At 38.7% G+C, this 18,484-nt stretch overlaps 1 protein-coding gene across 2 annotated transcripts in view; it reads right to left on the reverse strand.

Annotated features, from left to right (window-relative positions):
• LOC124555151 (spermatogenesis-defective protein 39 homolog) overlaps window positions 1-18,484 on the reverse strand; it is a 121,544-nt gene that overhangs the window by 25,049 nt on the left and 78,011 nt on the right. For both annotated transcript variants that reach the window (XM_047128969.1, XM_047128968.1), the window contains exon 9: window positions 6,394-6,626. In XM_047128969.1, coding sequence (XP_046984925.1) covers window positions 6,394-6,626 — 233 coding nt within the window. The remainder of the gene's footprint in view (window positions 1-6,393; window positions 6,627-18,484) is intronic.

Below are 18,484 nucleotides of genomic sequence, written 5' to 3' on the forward strand. Positions count from 1 at the left end.
AAGAACGTGTACTGGAAGTAGTCCTCCCAATGTAATATGGGGTTCCATGACCTGAAGCTGGCCCTCCTTCAGCCTACTTCCTTAATGGCACACAATGGCAGCAAAATGACTTAGTTCTGGTGGTCAATGCTTCAGACAGCAGGATCGGCGCACTTTTGTCCCACACGAGTAACAATGTGGAGCGACCCATTGCATTTGCATCAAAAACCCTCACGGCAGTGCAGAGGAATTACAGTCAGGTGGAATAGGGGGCTTTGGTGTTCGTCTTTGGAATCAAACACTTCCATGATTAGGTCTATAGCCATCGCTTCACGCTCATGATGGATCATAAATCTCTAAAGACGCTTTTCAAGTCATCAGCAGAAATATCAATCCAAATGGCACAAAGGCTGCAATGGTGGGCCCTTTTTCTCTCAGAATATGCCTACGATATCCAGTATCGCTTTATTGCTGCCCATGCCAATGCAGACATCCTTTTGTGACTGCCTGGAGTTGACAAAGATCCAGAAGTACGTTTTTTCATTTGGAAGGTGAGGCCACAGACATCATACCCAACCTCCCCATTGTCACATGCCTCATGGCACAATACATGGCAAATGGCCCTGTCCTCCAAGATTTTGCAATATACAACACAGGGGTGGCCCACGGGTAAGAAACAGCAGACACACCTGGACCTCCAAGCATAATAGAACAGATGGTTAGGGAGTGTTGCATATGCCAGAGTAAGCAACAGCAACCACCCCCCCCCCCCCCACCCCCTCCTCAGGTCAGTATTTACCATGGCCCACCATGATGTCTCCTTGATCTTGTCTACATTTGGATTTTTTCAGGTCCTTTCTGCAGATCTATGCGGCTCCTGGTTGTGGAGGGACGCGGCGGATGCCCCTTTGTGTTTTGTGTGCAGTCCACAACCTTGGCGAAAACAATCAGGTGCTAGTACACTTGTTTGCCCTTGAAGATCCCCACACACCTTGGTCTTTGATTTATGTTGGTGGAGTTCTAGAAATTCTGCACCTCTAATGGAATCATGTTAATCGACACAACACTGCTCCACACTGCCTTGAATGGCATGTCCAAATATTTGGTACACACCTACAACTTCCAAATAGGAAAAAAACCTCAACAGCACTCCACTGAAGGAGGCCTTGACGTTATTTCTTTTTTAGTCCTGTGCATCTCCTCGATCCTCACTGGCAGAGAAACCACATGACCACTATTGTAGATCACAATTGTCCCTAGTCCCAGCTCCTGGGAGTTACTTGGAGCCTATACCACAGAGTTGTATTTAGTTGGAAATGCTGAAAAGTGTGATATACCTGGCTGCGGTTGCAAGTATTTTATTTTACTAGAAGCTTGAATTGATGCAGCTTGATACACATGAAGTAGCATATGGCTAAAAAGTGGAGTGAGGTACAAGCAACAGATGATACAGTATGTACCAGTTCTGTGGGAGAGTCTGCCAATTGTACTAAACTTGCTTTTGATTGGTCGGCACGTTTGGATGCTAGGCACCAAAATGCCTAACTTCTCATAATAATTATTTATATAATTTTCATTGTATTTAATCCAGTTTTTAGTGGTTACTCTATGAGTCTATTGTGTTTGTTTATTAAATTTCACTAGTTTTGAGAAACATAAGAGTAACAATATTGCAAACGAAGTTGTTCAAACACCTTTGGGTCACTCTGGTGCACCTGGGAGACAAAGTACTTTGGCTGCACTAGTCGCTGTTTTGGGCGTTCTGGAGGGCCGGACACATATATCTATTTTGGGAGTTCTGGAGGGTCGGACACTTATCTCAGTATTGTGCATTGCTTAGATGTGAACATGTAATAGTCACTCTGATTCGGGTGTTCTGAAGAGCCAGATATGTTGTACTCTATATCAGATGTAACTGAGTTGTGAACATGTAATATTCACACTGTCTAGTGCGTACCAGAGAGCTGGACATGTGTATCATATTTTGGAAGTTGTCAGAATAGTTACCACAAAATTAAGAAAGCTATGTCAAGTGTTGTATAAGGCAGTGTATATGTGTGAATATCTGAATAATAACCAAATAGGATATATTAATGAGAACTGTCACCTACCATCATTGTCAGTACTACAGATCTTGCCCTCTATAGATACAGAGACTGACCTGGGCAAGTTGCATCCTGCAAAAAGCACAATCAAAGGCTAGAACTGACAGCATAGCAGCTTCCGCTGAAGAAGATCTCACGATCGACAGGCTGTCTTCTGCACTGGGGACACAACTTTACAACACAACAGGTTGGTGGAAAAAAATGGTCAGAGACACTTACTCAATCACTCCAGATCTCTCCAGTTTCCAGATCTGACTTCCAAAGGGACACAAAATTTATGTATAGCATCTCCTTGCTGGGGAATGTGTATTTAAAGAAGAGGCTACTATCCATTAACGAGAACTGTGAACTGGGTGAGACGTGAAAGTCATAGTGAGAACAGTGGACTGTAATGATTATCATAAAATGCCCGAATCAGCAGTGTATGAACAGTGAAAAAGATAAAAAGTGACACTGTGTAAACTGTGAAATTATATCCTGTTCGAACTTCTGTAAGTTTCTTTGAACCGTTTGGCAACAAAATTTATAAATGCCACTAATTAATCCACATCGCATCATGAAGCTGAAAGTGAAAATGTGAAAACGCAAAATAGAAGTGTAAAGTTGTAAGTGTGCACGCGGTCCAAAGGGACTATGTTTTATTTCACTGCTATGAGAAACAATGCCTCAGGGAGCAGTTAGCAGAGCAGTGTACAGCAGGCGAGGTGGATGACATGGAAGCAACACCTGTCACCTCCACCTGCTGCAGTCTAATGTTAGCAAGTGGCAAACGGCAGAGATAGGTGTCTGTGGTTGACTTCATCAGCCAAAGGCACCCAACACGACAAAAACAATGTGGCGAGCAACAGCATCGTGCCAGACAAGAAGGGGTGTTATTAGGTAAAAGTGGACGGCATTGTGCTGATCTTAGATGGAAAACATGTTATGTAAAGCTGGACAGCATTGCAGCATTGTTTAGTTCCTATCATATATAAACATCAATAAGTGTAGTGAGTGTTTAAGAGGAGATTTAATGGTCCAGGTGCTGATGTTTATTGTCGAATAACAAGACTATAGAAAAAAGCTATAAGCTGAAAATCATAAATGATATTTTGCAGCAAGAACAAGTTCATGATGTAATGTGTGTTTTGTGAAGGTTTATTGATAGAACTGAGATGAGAAAGTATATGCGTAGCATTAGTAAGTCAATGGTTTGGTTAATTGGGGTGATATTTTAGGAACAGCAATTTCCTAGGTTTTTTCTTTTTTTTTTTTTTTGTGGGGGAGCACCTTAGAGATTGGAAACTTCAATTTTATTCCAAATTTGGGGAAAAATTTTCTCATTTCCAAATTTGTTAGATGTCTTCGAGGACAGGCCAATTTTGGAAATCAAAGAAGGAGGGAGATGTGTGATATTCCTGGCTGTGGCTGCCAGTATTTTATTTTGCTAGAATCTCGCCTTGATGCAGCTTGATACACGTGAAATAGTATATGCTACAAAAGTGGAGTGAGGTACAAGCAACAGATGGTACAATATGTACCAGCTGCATGGGAGAGTCCATCAATTGTACTGAACTTCCTCCTGATTGGTCAGCACGTTCAGGTGCTAGGCACCAAGATGCCTAACTTCTCTTACTACCTAAACTACTTTACTACTTACTACCTAAACTACTTTATATACTTTTCAATGTGTTTAACCCAGTTTTTAGTATAACAATCTCTCATGGTAACCCTACAAGTCTATTGTTGTTGTTTATTAAATTTCACTAGTTTTGAGAACCAAAAGAGCAACGATATTGCAACTGAAGTGCTTTGAACACCTTCTGGACATGTATCTCTGTTTTGGGCATTCTGGAGGGTCAGACACGTGCATTACTTAGATGTGCATTATTTAGTATAGTGCATTACTTAGACGTGAATACGTAATAGACACACTGATTCGGGTGTTCTCTAGAGCCGGACATGCTGTACTCTATATCGGGTGAAACTGAATTGTGAATATGTCATATTCACTCTGTCTAGTGCGTACCAGAGAGCTGGACATGTGTATCATATTTCGAAAGTTGTCAGAAAAGTTACCATACAATTAAGAAAGCTATGTCAAGTGTTCTAAAAGACAGTGTAAATGTGTGAATATTTGAGTAATAACCAAACAGGATACATTAATGAGAAGTGTCGTTTCACTGTCAGTACTACAGATCTTGCCATCTGTAGGTATAGAGACTGATCTGGGCAAGGGGCATTCTGCAAAAAGCACAATCATAGGTTCAAATTGACAGTGTAACAGCCTCTGCTGAAGGTGGTCATATGACCAACAAGCTGTCTTCTGTGCTGGGGACACAACTTTATAAGATGACAGGTTGACGGAAAGAACGGTCAAAGACTCTTATTCAATCTCTCCAGCTTCCAGATTTGATTCCAAAGGGACACACAATGTATAAAAGGTGATGTTAATTTCCTGTTATACATTTTGTAACCACTAGTTTTTTGCAAGCTAACATCAATGGGGCACTCCTCAATTAGTAACAAAGTACGATTTTTCACCTTGTTCCCTAATATTTTTCTTCTCTGAAAAGACAATAATTTTGAATGCTTTATGTTCCTATTGTGCTGATATCCAAACAGTTTCTTCATCTCCCACATTGGAACACAGCATGCTGAAATCCTGTCCTCATAGATACACACATTGCTTGGTTAAGCTATAGATAAATTTATTGTTGATTAACAACTGGATTTTTAAATTGACTAAATTAAAATATCAAAAGCCAACCACCAACTCTGTTGCACTTTTAGACACCCACCTCTCTCTGTCCCCCAACGACCAGTGCATTTTTATTTGAAACTGGTTTGGCATTCTTTTATTAAAAAAGTGCCTAGTCTCTCACTGTAAGGAAAAGTAATTTTGCAGAGGGTCGGCCCCCCCCCCCCAAATATATATATATATATATATATATATATATATATATATATATATATATATATATATTTTTTGGGGGGGGGGGGGCCGACCCTCTGCAAAATTACTTTTCCTTACAGTGAGAGACTAGGCACTTTTTTAATAAAAGAATGCCAAACCAGTTTCAAATAAAAATATATATATATATATATATATATATATATATATATATATATATATATATATATATATATCACTGTAAAAGAACTTGGGAAGACAACAGATTCATCATTCATGATATTCCAAACAAATTAACACAGAAACATAGTGTCTAAATGCAACTCTGTAAAGACATGTTAGTATTTGTTGGGTCACAAATGAAAATTACAGATTATAGTAATGCTATCAAATATTAAAGTATTTTGATCAATGTGCAGTTACTATCCATCACGAGATTTCAGTAAACTAGCATCTGAGCTCTATGGTAAAGTCTTGTCCATGGAAAGCAGAAATCTGGGACGCAGTTTCAGTCTATCACTGATATTCAGGCTCTGATATTCTTCACAAATTAACATCTTGTTATTACAGCACTGAAGAAACTATACTGCATAGGGGGTTTAGGTCAGTTGGTATACTTGATCCATCTCACCTGCTGCTACCATGTGGATGATAAATTTTCAATTCTTTACAACAATACCATGTAATTGGAGCATCAGAAAATCTATGAGTCTGTACTTGGACAATACACTTACCTTTGGGGAGGTTGCAATGCCAAAATGCAGGACAATCTGCATAGAATCAATGACTGGTGCAGTGGCTTGCAGCTGTCAATGACTTCCAAAAATAATTCTTCATTTTCATGCACTAATCTCATAAGAGCGTTTCTGTTCCAGTGAAAAGATAGTCTTGTGAAAAACTGTCCTTTCCCATTAACTGAAATTTTGCCTCGAGAACCGCTTTCCAACAGGTAGAGATATTAATTATTAAATAACAACATGCTGTGGTTCCATGCATTTTGCTTTTATGCAAAAAATCTACATGGTTACATGGTATTATTTCTCAAATGACAATTATTATTACCTTCATTTTTCATATCACAGTAGCACAATTATGATTTCATTAGTTATGTTATGTAGTTACCAACATCTATACACAGGTGAAAAATGATTGTTAACAGTCACACACACATTATATGAGTCCTCCCACATTCTGAGTACATCACAAAAGCCGTCAAATGACAGTTTCACACTTGCACAGTCATTGGGTATATTTCTAATATTCAGTAGATAGCAGGCTATCTTCTACTTCATATGTACCTTAATGTGTTGCAGTTTTGTAAGGATTTCTCAATACATCTGTAATTTTACTACAGGTACAACATATATTTAAAGAGCAACTCACAATTAGCTTCTCATTACAAAAAATATATCTTGCCTTTGTAAATAAGAGGGCTTCAATGTCATCCCATGCATGCAATGAAGCACGCACAGTTAATGCTGTCCACTGGAACTGCTTTTCGCTTATTCCATGTTGCTGGCATAAAGTTAACGGTGAAAATAAGTTTCCCTTTGGTTCATCCCAGTAATGTTTACAAACGTAAGCCAGCGAATCAAGAACTGAATTATTTATGATGTTATTCTCATTCGAAGAAACAGCTTGTTGCCATTCTGTAATAAACAGTATCATTTAGTTACAAAGCACTGCATATCAGAACAACTAATCAGATCAAATGCAGCACAGCTGGCAAGTTACCATGATATCATAAAAGTCCCAATGTTAAACACTAAAATTTATTTTAATCCTGATGATGTAACAAAAGATAACACTTTTTTCAATAGAAATGGATACTATGAGAACACTATTTTAAATACACACATGAAGAAAAGTTTTGCATCACCCCAGTTCCCAGAACTCCTGAAGATAGACGTTGATTGTGGATATTGTATCACAGACACAGTCCCTTTGACTGTTCAGAGATGTCACTAAACCCGCCCAAAGATGTAAACAACCATGCATGAGCAGCGCCTATTAGATGGAGGGGGTCTGACAGCTGATCACTTCCAGTCATTCCACCAGGAAGGAGGTACACAGCTCATGTTGTTTGTAGTTCAACCATGCCTAGACAGTCAATACCGTGGTTTGATTGTGCCCGCACATTTACTTTGTGCCAGGAAGGACTCTCAACAAGAGAAGTGTCCAGGCATCTCGGAGTGAACCAAAGCGATGTTGTTCGGAGATGGAGGAGATACAGAGAGACATAAATCGTTGATGAGATGCCGCAACCACAACACCCTGTTGATGGGCCCAACAACACGCCGAAAGGACTGCTCAGAACTGGCATCACGTTCTCTTCACTGCTGAGTGTCGCATATGCCTTCAACCAGACAATCGTCAGAGATGTGTTTGGAGGCAACCCAGTTAGGCTGAATGCCTTAGACACACTGTCCAGCGAGTGCCGCACGGTGGATGTTCCCTGCTGTTTTGGGGTGGCATAATGTTGGGCTGACGTACGGCGTTGGTGCTCATGGAAGGCGCAGTAATGGCTGTATGATACGTGAATGCCATCCTCCGACAGAATGATGCAACCATATTGACAGCATATTGGTGAGGCATTTGTCTTCATGGACGGCAATTAGCTCACCCATCATCAATATCTTGTGAATGACTTCCTTCAGGATAACGACATTGCTCAACTAGAGTGACCAGCATGTTCTCCAGTCCTGAACCATATCGAACATGCCTGGGATAGATTGAAAAGGGCTGTTTATGGACGATGTGACCCACCAACCACTCTGAGGAATCTATGCCGAATCACCATTGAGGAGTGGGACAAGCTGAACCAATAGTGCCTTGATGAACTTGTGGATAGTATGCCACAAAGAATAAGGCATGCATCAATGCAAGAGGATGTGGTACTGGGCATTAAAAGTACTGATGTGTACAGCAATCTGGACACCACCTCTTAAGGTCTTGCTGAATGGTGGTACAACATGCAACGTGTGGTTTTCATGAGCAATAAAAAGGGCGGAAATGATGTTTATGTTGATCTCTATTCCAATTTTCTGTACATGTTCCAGAACTCTTGGAACCAAGGTAATGCAAAACTTTTTTTGATGTGTAATACTAGACTGGCTGGCACGAAAGTAGAGTCCTCAAGGTCACGGTCGCTGCCTGCCGCCAGCAGGGGCTGCGGGGTGTGATTTGCCTGCCTCTCGGCTTTGTTGCCATGTAGGTACCATTAGTGGTGCAGTCAGAGCAGCTGAAGGCTCAGTGTTACTGAGCTATATTGAGTGTTCATGTTTCATCTCAGTCTCTTACTGTCTTTAGAATGGTGCTTTGACGTGTGTTCGGTGGTGAACAACAATGCAGGAGCAATGGCCTACCGGTAGTACTCCTCTGGTCGGTGTGCGTAAAGGTTGGAAAGACATTCGTAAACAATTGAAAACTATCATATTGAATGTACTCAAGTTCTTTACTGATCTGGCCGACAATGAAGAAGCGAGTATTAACTTACATTTTGCCCAAATTCATAACGTTACCGCTAAAGCGTGTGGTGTCTCCAAATCAACCATAGGCTGTATTAGCAAATCTGTGTCATTGGCAGAATCTCCAGACATGAATGAGTGTTTCGAGTCTCCAAGAAAGGGATACAAATGTGAACAAAAATCAACCGACTTTGAGGATTTTAACAAAGAGCTCATGTGTAGAACTGTACTTGGATATTATGACAGAGGAGAGTATCCAATGGCTAAAAACATACAGGCTGACCTCCATGAAAAAATTAATTACTCGGGCTCTTCATCTTCTCCATCCCCTTGGTTTCCGATTCAAGAAGTGTAATGATGGACAGAAATTCTTAATGGAACGCAGAGACATTGCAGCATCAAGAGTGAAGCTTTTGCGTACAATGCATTTCCTGTGTGCTGAAGACACCAGGCCTGTAGTGAACTTGGATGAAACTTGGGTTTCACAGAAGCACACCAATAAGTATATATGGCACGACTCCAAAGGAAATGGTGGTTTGAAAGTGCCTACTTGTAGAGGTGGCCGAGTAATCATCGCCCAAGCTGGTTCATTAACCACAGTCTTCATTCCAGAGGCCAAACTTGTTTACCATGGTGTGAAAAGTTCTTGCCAATCCGATTACCATTCAGAAATGAATGGAGAAGTTCTTAAGAATTGGTTTATTCAACTGTTGTCTGTGCTGAAGAATGGTCAATTATTGTGACGGATAGTGCCAGCTACCACTCCATTCAGATAGAAAAGCTGCCACATTCAAATTGACGCTAGGCAGATATTATGGAGTGGTTAAAGGGAAAGAATGTTTCATTTTCAGTCAATGAAACTAAGGCTGAACTCCTGTTTAAAGAAGAAATCGTAGGTACCAAAAAGACTTACCAATTAGATCAACTGGCAAACAAAATGGGACACCAAGTGGTATGTCTACCACCGTATAACTGCCATTATAATCCTACTGAACTGATATGGGCCCAAGTAAAGCGAGAAGTAGCGAAAAGAAATACTACTTTCATACTTGCTGATGTCGAGAAGCTAACACACAAAATTCTTGTCAATGTTACTCACCAGGACTGGGAGGGGTGCATAAAACAAGCAGAAGCCTTGCAAGAAACTGATTTCTTGAACCAGGGTATAAGAGACACCCTAGTGGGATCTGTGATGATAGACTTGGTTGAAACATGTGATAGTGAATGTGACGACACGGAGCCAGAAGATCTTCCAGTTTAGGTAAGTGTTGTCTATGTAAAAAGCTGAATTGATTTAAATGTTTGTCTATTCATTTCAGTTATAGAGGACATACTGCGAATGTTTTCACTTACAGTAGACGTCCGATAAATTTATCACAAATGGTGACCATTAGTTTACTCAATAGTATCTGTCAACTGGTTCAAATGGCTCTGAGCACAATTGGTCTTAACATCTGAGGTCATCAGTCCCCTAGAACTTAGAACTACTTAAACGTAACTAACCTAAGGACATCACACACATCCATGCCCAAGGCAAGATTTGAACCTGCGACCGTAGCGGTGGCGCAGTTCCAGACTGAAGCGCCTAGAACTGCTCGGCCACACCGGCCGGCAACTGTCAATTAAAATAAGATTGTCAATTCTGCATTAATTAACAACAGTTTTTCCTAAAAATCTGTATCGAATGTCTTTACATTTGGATATACTCTTACTGCAATTGGTTTACTAGTCCATTCAAAATTTGACTTTTTTTCCACAGAAGGATTTACTGGCTGTTTCATAGTAAGAGTAATGCAGTTCATAAAATGACAAAATGTTGTGGTGCTTCTGTATCAACTGTATATACAAACAGTGCAGTAATATCGGAACAGTCCCAGCACCTATTCTGATTCTCAAAGAAGAGCATAGAAATCTATGATATTTGACGACTTTTACGAAAAGCTAGAACATAGAATTGTATTACTTTAGTATGACAGAGGATAGTATCCGATGGCTAGAGAAATACGGGGTAATGCCCATGATAAAATTGATTATTCTGGCCAGTCACTTCAATGCACTGTCTTCGCCGCCCACTTGGTTTTTAATTCAGAAACTGTAATGATGGACAAAATTTGTAACACAAGACAAAGACACTGTAGTAGTAAGAACGAGATTTTTGTGTACCAAGCACGTATTGCATGCTGAGAATAATAGGCTTACAGCAAATTTAAATAAAACTTGGGTTTCACAAAACCTTTTGAACAAATATTTTGCTCGACTTCAGTGAAAATATTGGCTTCAAAATAACTATAATTGCTTTTGCGTAGCATATATTGGCATTTTGAGTGACTGATGCAATGACAAAGGATATGTATTAGCAGTGAGTAAAATATTTTTGGGAAGTATGGAATATTCTCAGTCATATTAAAGCGAGCCGTCCAGACAAAACTCTTGATGACGGCCTACAATAACTTGCACACTGCTGCGCATGGAATATCGGAGAAGTAATTTGCCTCTGTACATGATACGATACAATAATGATGTCTGAACTGTTACCAAAAATAATTTTGTAGTTTTCTTAACAACTTTCTCACGGGGAAGTTTCTTCGCAGTCCTACAGAACAAAAATTCATCAGTGATTACATTTTTCGGCACAGTTTTACACTTTGAGGATTTTTTTTTTTCCCAGTCCAATTACATTCGTGATTCTGTTACTACCACAGGTTGAAGTAAAAAATTATTTTCTTCCAAAATTTCTTGTAACATTAATTTTCATTTTTTTCCTAGCAGCTAGTGACAATTTTATTTTGGAAAGTACTCCTTCATATTCTAGACTAAAAACAGAATTGCCTTTTTTTTTTTTTTTAAATTATCACTATAAAAAAAACTGGCAATGATGTAAGATGGTGAGATGACCTTGAAGCCCTATTTTTGTGCTGGCTACTATAATAATCAATTGGGAAGAAAACAAGAACAACCCACTTGTTCATGTGCTGTAAGAATTTTTTACCCATGCTTCTCCTGCAGATTCTGTAAGACTTGCTATTAACTTTTGAAGCATCAGAGTAACAATTGTGTTGCTGTTATGGTATTCAGTCAAAGAATGATCTGATGCATGCTACTTTACCCTTTGCAAGGTTCATATCTACTGCAGTTATGCCTTGGTCACCCTCTACAATTACTTCACCCCAAATTAACTATTCTTTGATCCTTCCCGTCAACCTATCCCTTCTTTTAATCAAGTTGTACCACTATGTTCCTTTCTCCCTGATTTGATTCTGTACCTCTCTATTAGTTATCTGACCTACTGCCCTCGGTGGCTCAGATGGATAGAGTGTCTGCCATGTAAGCAGGAGATCCCAGGTTTGAGTCCTGGGTAGGGCACGCATTTTCAACTGTCCCCATTGATGTATATCAACACCTGTCAGCAGCTAATGGTATTGATTTAATTGTAATTTCATGAAATAAATATGTACTTTTGAAAAATAATTTTCTTCATGCAGTTAAAAGATTAACTGATGGCATCTCACGATGGGCTGAATATCTTTCCTCTTATTATACACTTTATAAACACACAAACCTTCTCAGTAGCTGACTGTAACAAATAACAAGTAGCAGCTTTCACAGACAAGTTATCTACAAACATGTGTGTGTGTAATGACACAGTAGTTCTCATGTGAATACAAGAACTGAGACTATCATACAAATGTAAGATACAGTATAACCCCACTTTTATGTTCCTGACTTTAAATTCACCACAGACTTACAATTACATCAACTGAAGTGTTCAAACATAATAAGTGAGGTGTTGGGTCCACTTTTCAAGAAAGTACTGCAAGCTGATATCAGTAATGAAAAATTTAGTCTGCTGGTAGACGACTGTACTGACACAAGTATTTTAAAACATCTAGGAATTGCAACAACATATTATAGTGAATCACAAAAAAATCATGTCACTTATTCCTGCTGAAAACGACCATGTAAAATGCCTGGCCAATGCAATCATAGTAACTTTAAAAGATCACAACATGTAAATTGAAAATTGGATTGGGATAGGCACAGATAATGCATCAATTATGACAGGAGTGAATAATGGTCTAAACAAAATTTAAAAAAGATTGTGGACTGCCAGATGTTGTACTTGTGCATCACAAAAGTCATTCTTTACAACTGGTAATTAGTCACGCTTCCGAAAATGCTACATTCAAAACCACAGATATATGACGAGAGGAACCTACAACAGGTTTTGTCTACAAGAACCTTCAACATCGCAGAACGTCAGCAATCATTGGTTAATATATTAAAAAACTAAAAACCCGCCTTGACTGTGAAAAAAAGCACCTAGTGTTAAATGTTAACCAAGTTTTCGGTGTAGATAGCTACACCTTCTTCAGAACAACAATAAAACCCACAAGTTCCTAAGAAGACCTTTGTCAATGATTAAAAGAACACCACAGCTATACATTTATAAACGAAAAAGAAAAGGAAAACACAAACAGTACATATGTACAAAGTCAAAACCACTACTTAACTTAATAGTGTGAGGTGGAGCATACACCATTAAGTTAAGTAGTGGTTTTGACTTTGTACATATGTACTGTTTGTGTTTTCCTTTTCTTTTTCATTTATAAATGTATAGCTATGGTGTTCTTTTAATCATTGACAAAGGTCTTCTTAGGCACTTGTGGGTTTTATTGTTGTTCTGAAGAAGGTGTAGTTATCTACTCTGAAACCTGGGTTAACACTAAACACTAGGTGCTTTTTTCGCAATCGAGGCGGGTTTTTAGTTTTTTAATACGTTTTGTCTATCTCCAAGAAAAATATCTGAAGCAATAAATCGTGGCAAAGTGCCATTGAAAATACTTAAAAAGTAAGTGAGACATTATGGCTTTCCATACATCCAGAAATCTATCATATTTAAGAACAATGGGATTAACTGAAATTGCATTTCTCTATGTGTAAAACTAGAGAAAATTGTTACACTGCAGAACTGCTCCATTGTATGTTCAAAGATCCACACAATTTGCTGCACGTAACTTATTTACAAAGTGTTTTATGTAAAGTCCAACCAGCCACGAAAACATTAGATAGTGAAAACTCCTATCCCACAAAACTGCTGGACATTGTAAAAGAGCGACTTATGAGCCTGCTATTACCATGAAAGTCCTAACTACATCTCTTCAGAAAAGTCATCTTAATCCATATACTACACTTGGCTATGCTTTTGAAACCTGTGCTAGCAAGTTGAAGTTATCTGAGGATAGCATCAAATTGGTAACAAAATGATGCATTGAATTTACAGTGAAACATATAAAAGAATTACAAAATAGACTTCCACCCAGTATCGAAATATTAACCAAGATGAACAAATTGGTTGTAAGAAAAGTTTTGCGAGCTAAAACAAGTACTCACGATGTCATTGACTTAGCAAAAGAACTGATATCGACGTATTCGAAAAAAACTTCACAACAATGGAATAATATCAATTTCATTTGATGGCAAAACTTAAGAGACTACAGTCCATTTTTTTTTATTGCTGTTTGAGCATATAAAGACGCTGGAAATCTAAATCCATTCAAAGAACTGTGTATTCTTGCATTTACTTTATTGTCATTGCCACATTCAAATGCAGAGACAGAACGAAATTTTAGTGCCATGAATATGGTCAAAACAAAACTTTGCAATCGCCTTAGACTTTCTTCATTGAATTCTATTTTGATGGTCAGAAGCCCCTTAAAAAGATTGAAAAAATGTTGTGACAATGAATTCCCAACATATGTACTAAGACTTACTGGAACAAACAACTCAAACCCACTTAGGAATAAAGATGATAGTGGCACACAGCCATCAACTTCAATCTTGGGGCAACTTCAACACCCTTTAACTGTCTTAATTGATAATTCCAACGATGATGATGAAAAAATTGTTTTCATGTTCTTTTCTTTGTTTAGTTTAAAAGACATTCCTAATTCTTAAATATACAAACAAAAAGTTCTGAAATAATGAAAGTATATAGGAATATATTCCTGTTTCAATTCGTCAATCCCATGAAATTATTTTATTGACTTTTCACCTTTGGTCAGTCTAGGGACATTTGGTTCAGCCTTGTTGGCAACACTGTAGTTAACAGCTTTGCTCACTTTGTGTTGTTGGTTTAAACACAGCAGTCAGCACCTGTTACATATTTTTTCATGCTTAGCGAGATGTGTTTTGAGAATTTAGTCTTGTCATCAAGTGCAAATATTTACATTGTGATGTTTCCCAAAAGAACAATGCGAGTAATAGTTTGCATGTGTGTGGCTTTCTACATAACTGAGGAGGCATAGTACCAAATAACCTTAAGAGGACAATTACAGTGCAGGAGATGCAGAACATCAAATGCACAAACACTGCACAAAATACTTATGTAAATATTTGTATTTGACAACAATAACAAATTATCGAAATGTATTGTGCTAAGCATGAAAAATATGTAACTGGTGCAGTGTTTCATTCCTTCCATAGTGAATGACAGGGCTGGATTTCCAAAAACACTGATTATGGCTTATGAAATTAGTCAAAAATTTCTACTTCCCAGACAGTTTGCAGTTCCCATTACATCAGCAGTTTTTACCAGATAATACCGCGCGATCGCTACGGTCGCAGGTTCGAATCCTGCCTCGGGCATGGATGTGTGTGATGTCCTTAGGTTAGTTAGGTTTAAGTAGTTCTAAGTTCTAGGGGACTGATGACCACAGCAGTTAAGTCTCATAGTGCTCAGAGCCATTTGAACAATTTGAACCAGATAATAAACCAGTCCGTGACAAGTTGTTTGATACCTATTATGTACATATATCATACATAAAATGTGGAAATGGGAGGGGGATCCTATATGTAACTTTTACTGCTTGAAACATTATTTCCCACACTTTACATTTTCTCACATTTGACACCATTTTTTTCTAGTCCCATTTAAAGTATAAAAGCAGGGTTGCACTGCACTTACAAAACGTAATGGCAAGAAAAGGTTAGACAAAACCTAAATTAAAGAAAAGAATCTTCTTATATTACTTTTCTTGCTTAAATATGTTTTGGCACATCTGCGGTGCAGACAGCTGCAGCTGCTGTAATGAAAACCAAAGGATGAAATATGGCAACTGCAAAACATTTTCAGGGCAGAAGCAAAGAAATAACATGAAAGGACTATGGCATTACAGATTGTCCCCAAAGTAACACACAGTTACTGTATGATTTGCTGAAATATCAACAAATATTATTCTGATGCATCTACAGGAACACTTACTTTGAATTAACTTGCTTGAAAAATTATACCTGTGCTTCTGTTACCACAGCTTTGATTAATGTTTGAGAGTGGTATGTGGTCGAACTACATTTACCATATATACTTCCCAGATGCCACAGAAATTTCACTAAATGTTTCTTTACACAAAAACATTCTCTCTCTCTCTCTCTCTCTCTCTCTCTCTCTCTCACACACACACACACACACACACACACACACACACACACACACACACACAAAAGCATATGGCATGGGCCTGCAGCTTTAGAAGCCAGAGCTAAGTCTGTATTTGAAGCATTCTCTAGGTGTCTTCTACAGATGTTGTTTTCATGGGATGACAAAAATTACTGTACACTTTACTTAATAAATTTGCCAAATTATTAACAGTCTGCAATACTATTAACCACAACATGAGATTACACTCCGTCTAGATCATATGTACATTAAAAATGTTTTGCTTAATGAGCTGTAAAAGAAAATAATGCAGACTTTTTAAAGACAAACATCACCTTAATTTGTACTATCAATATCTCACATGCCTAATTCTCTCCACATTAGACCATCTGCCAATGTTCAGGTGACACTAAATAGACTATGTTAATTACAAATTTACCATCTCAAATTCTAATGTTTACCACTTCATAAAGACACACTTGTTCAAGTATTTCTACCTATTATGCTGCAGTCAAATGAATTTGTTGGAGAAACCCAAATTCCATCCCCATCAATGGATGACATAATCAATGGAGATTGTAGCATTATGAAGGTCTATTCAGACAATGGCTTACCACTAAATGAAGTTGAATCTTGTTCCCACATGCTCCCACACAGAGGTGAGACATTACGGTTTCAAAACTTAAGTGCAAGTGTCTGTAAATTCCTGCTTTTTCCAATGGTTTGCAAGCACCACTGCCCAATGTTAGATCTTCCTGTACCTTTTGGCTGGGTTCATACCCTAAAGTGACAGGGTATTCAGACTGTCACGTAAAGATTATAGTGGTGTACAGCCGTTTGTGAAGTCCAATGTTTTTCTCGCATTCACTGGCAACACTACTGACCACATAGCGAAGATCTTGAAGAAGTGGAATAATGCTATAGTTTGCAAACTGATCTAAAAGATACAGAGAAACCTAAGGTTATCTGAGAATGCTCATAAGATGGATCTGCTTTGCAGCCAGGAGATGATCAGATTCAGTTTGATATGACTCAAATCCTTGTTGCCACAAGCAAATACATACTGAGGTGACAGAGATCATTAAACACAACAGTAATTGTAATCTGAAGCAGGAGTGTGTTTAACAGAATGATATCTTGACTCCACTGCTGAAAATACACGTACCAGTCTATCACGGTGGGACGATAGCAATAGTGGATGACAGCAACCGACACTAGTCTATTACACTCGAGGTTTGAAAGTGTGACATTACGCCTCTAGATGTGAACAGGTGGAAATTAAATTTTACTTCAGCAGGCCAGAGTGTGAACTGAACCTACAGTGAAGACTGCTCCTCCTGAAGAAGTCCTCTGGAGATGGGAATGGAAAACTGGGTTTCTCCAAGAAATTCATGTGACCACATCATTATAGCTCAGAGTACTTCAGTAACTGTGACTTTCCAGCACTGAAAGTTTGAATTTCATTCACAATTTAGTATATTTCATTTATAATTTTTAAAAGTATTTGGATGCTAAACCTACTCAGTTAAACAAGAAACAAATCTCAAGTTTCCACAGTCATTATAATTAGAAAATGTAATTATTTAATGCAAAACACACAGGGTGTTACAAAAAGGTACGGCCAAACTTTCAGGAAACATTCCTCACACACAAAGAAAGAAAACATGTTATGTTGACATGTGTTCAGAAATGCTTACTTTCCATGTTAGAGCTCATTTTATTACTTCTCTTCAAATCACATTAATTGTGGAATGGAAACACACAGCAACAGACTGTACCAGCGTGACTTCAAACACTTTGTTACAGGAATGGTTCAAAATGTCCTCCGTTAGCGAGGATACGTGCATCCACCCTCCGTCGCATGGAATCCCTGATGCGCTGATGCAGTCCTGGAGAATGGCGTATTGTATCAGAGCACGAAGAGTCTCTACATTTGGTACCAGGGTTGTGTAGACAAGAGCTTTCAAATGCCCCCATAAATGAAAGTCAAGAGGGTTGAGGTCAGGAGAGCATGGAGGCCATGGAATTGGTCCGCCGCTACCAATCCATCGGTCACCAAATCTGTTGTTGAGAAGCGTACGAACACTTCGACTGAAATGTGCAGGAGCTCCATCGTGCATGAACCACATGTTGTGTCGTACTTATAAAGGCATATGTTCTAGCAGCACAGGTAGAGTATCCCGTATGAAATCATGATAACGTGTTCCATTGAGCGTAGGTGGAAGAACATGGGGCCCAATCGAGACATCACCAACAATGCCTGCCCAAACGTTCACAGAAAATCTGTGTTGATGACGTGATTGCACAATTGTGTGCGGATTCTCGTCAGCCCACGCATGTTGATTGTGAAAATTTACAATTTGATCACGTTGGAATGAAGCGTCATCCGTAAAGAGAACATTTGCACTGAAATGAGGATTGACACATTGTTGGATGAACCATTCACAGAAGTGTACCCGTGGAGGCCAATCAGCTGCTGATAGTGCCTGCACATGCTGTACATGGTACGGAAACAACTGGTTCTCCCATAGCACTCTCCATACAGTGACGTGGTCAACGTTACCTTGTACAGCAGCAACTTCTCTGACGCTGACATTAGGGTTAT

The sequence above is a fragment of the Schistocerca americana genome, chromosome X (genome assembly GCF_021461395.2).
Source record: "Schistocerca americana isolate TAMUIC-IGC-003095 chromosome X, iqSchAmer2.1, whole genome shotgun sequence".
NCBI classification, from domain to species: Eukaryota; Metazoa; Arthropoda; class Insecta; order Orthoptera; family Acrididae; genus Schistocerca; species Schistocerca americana.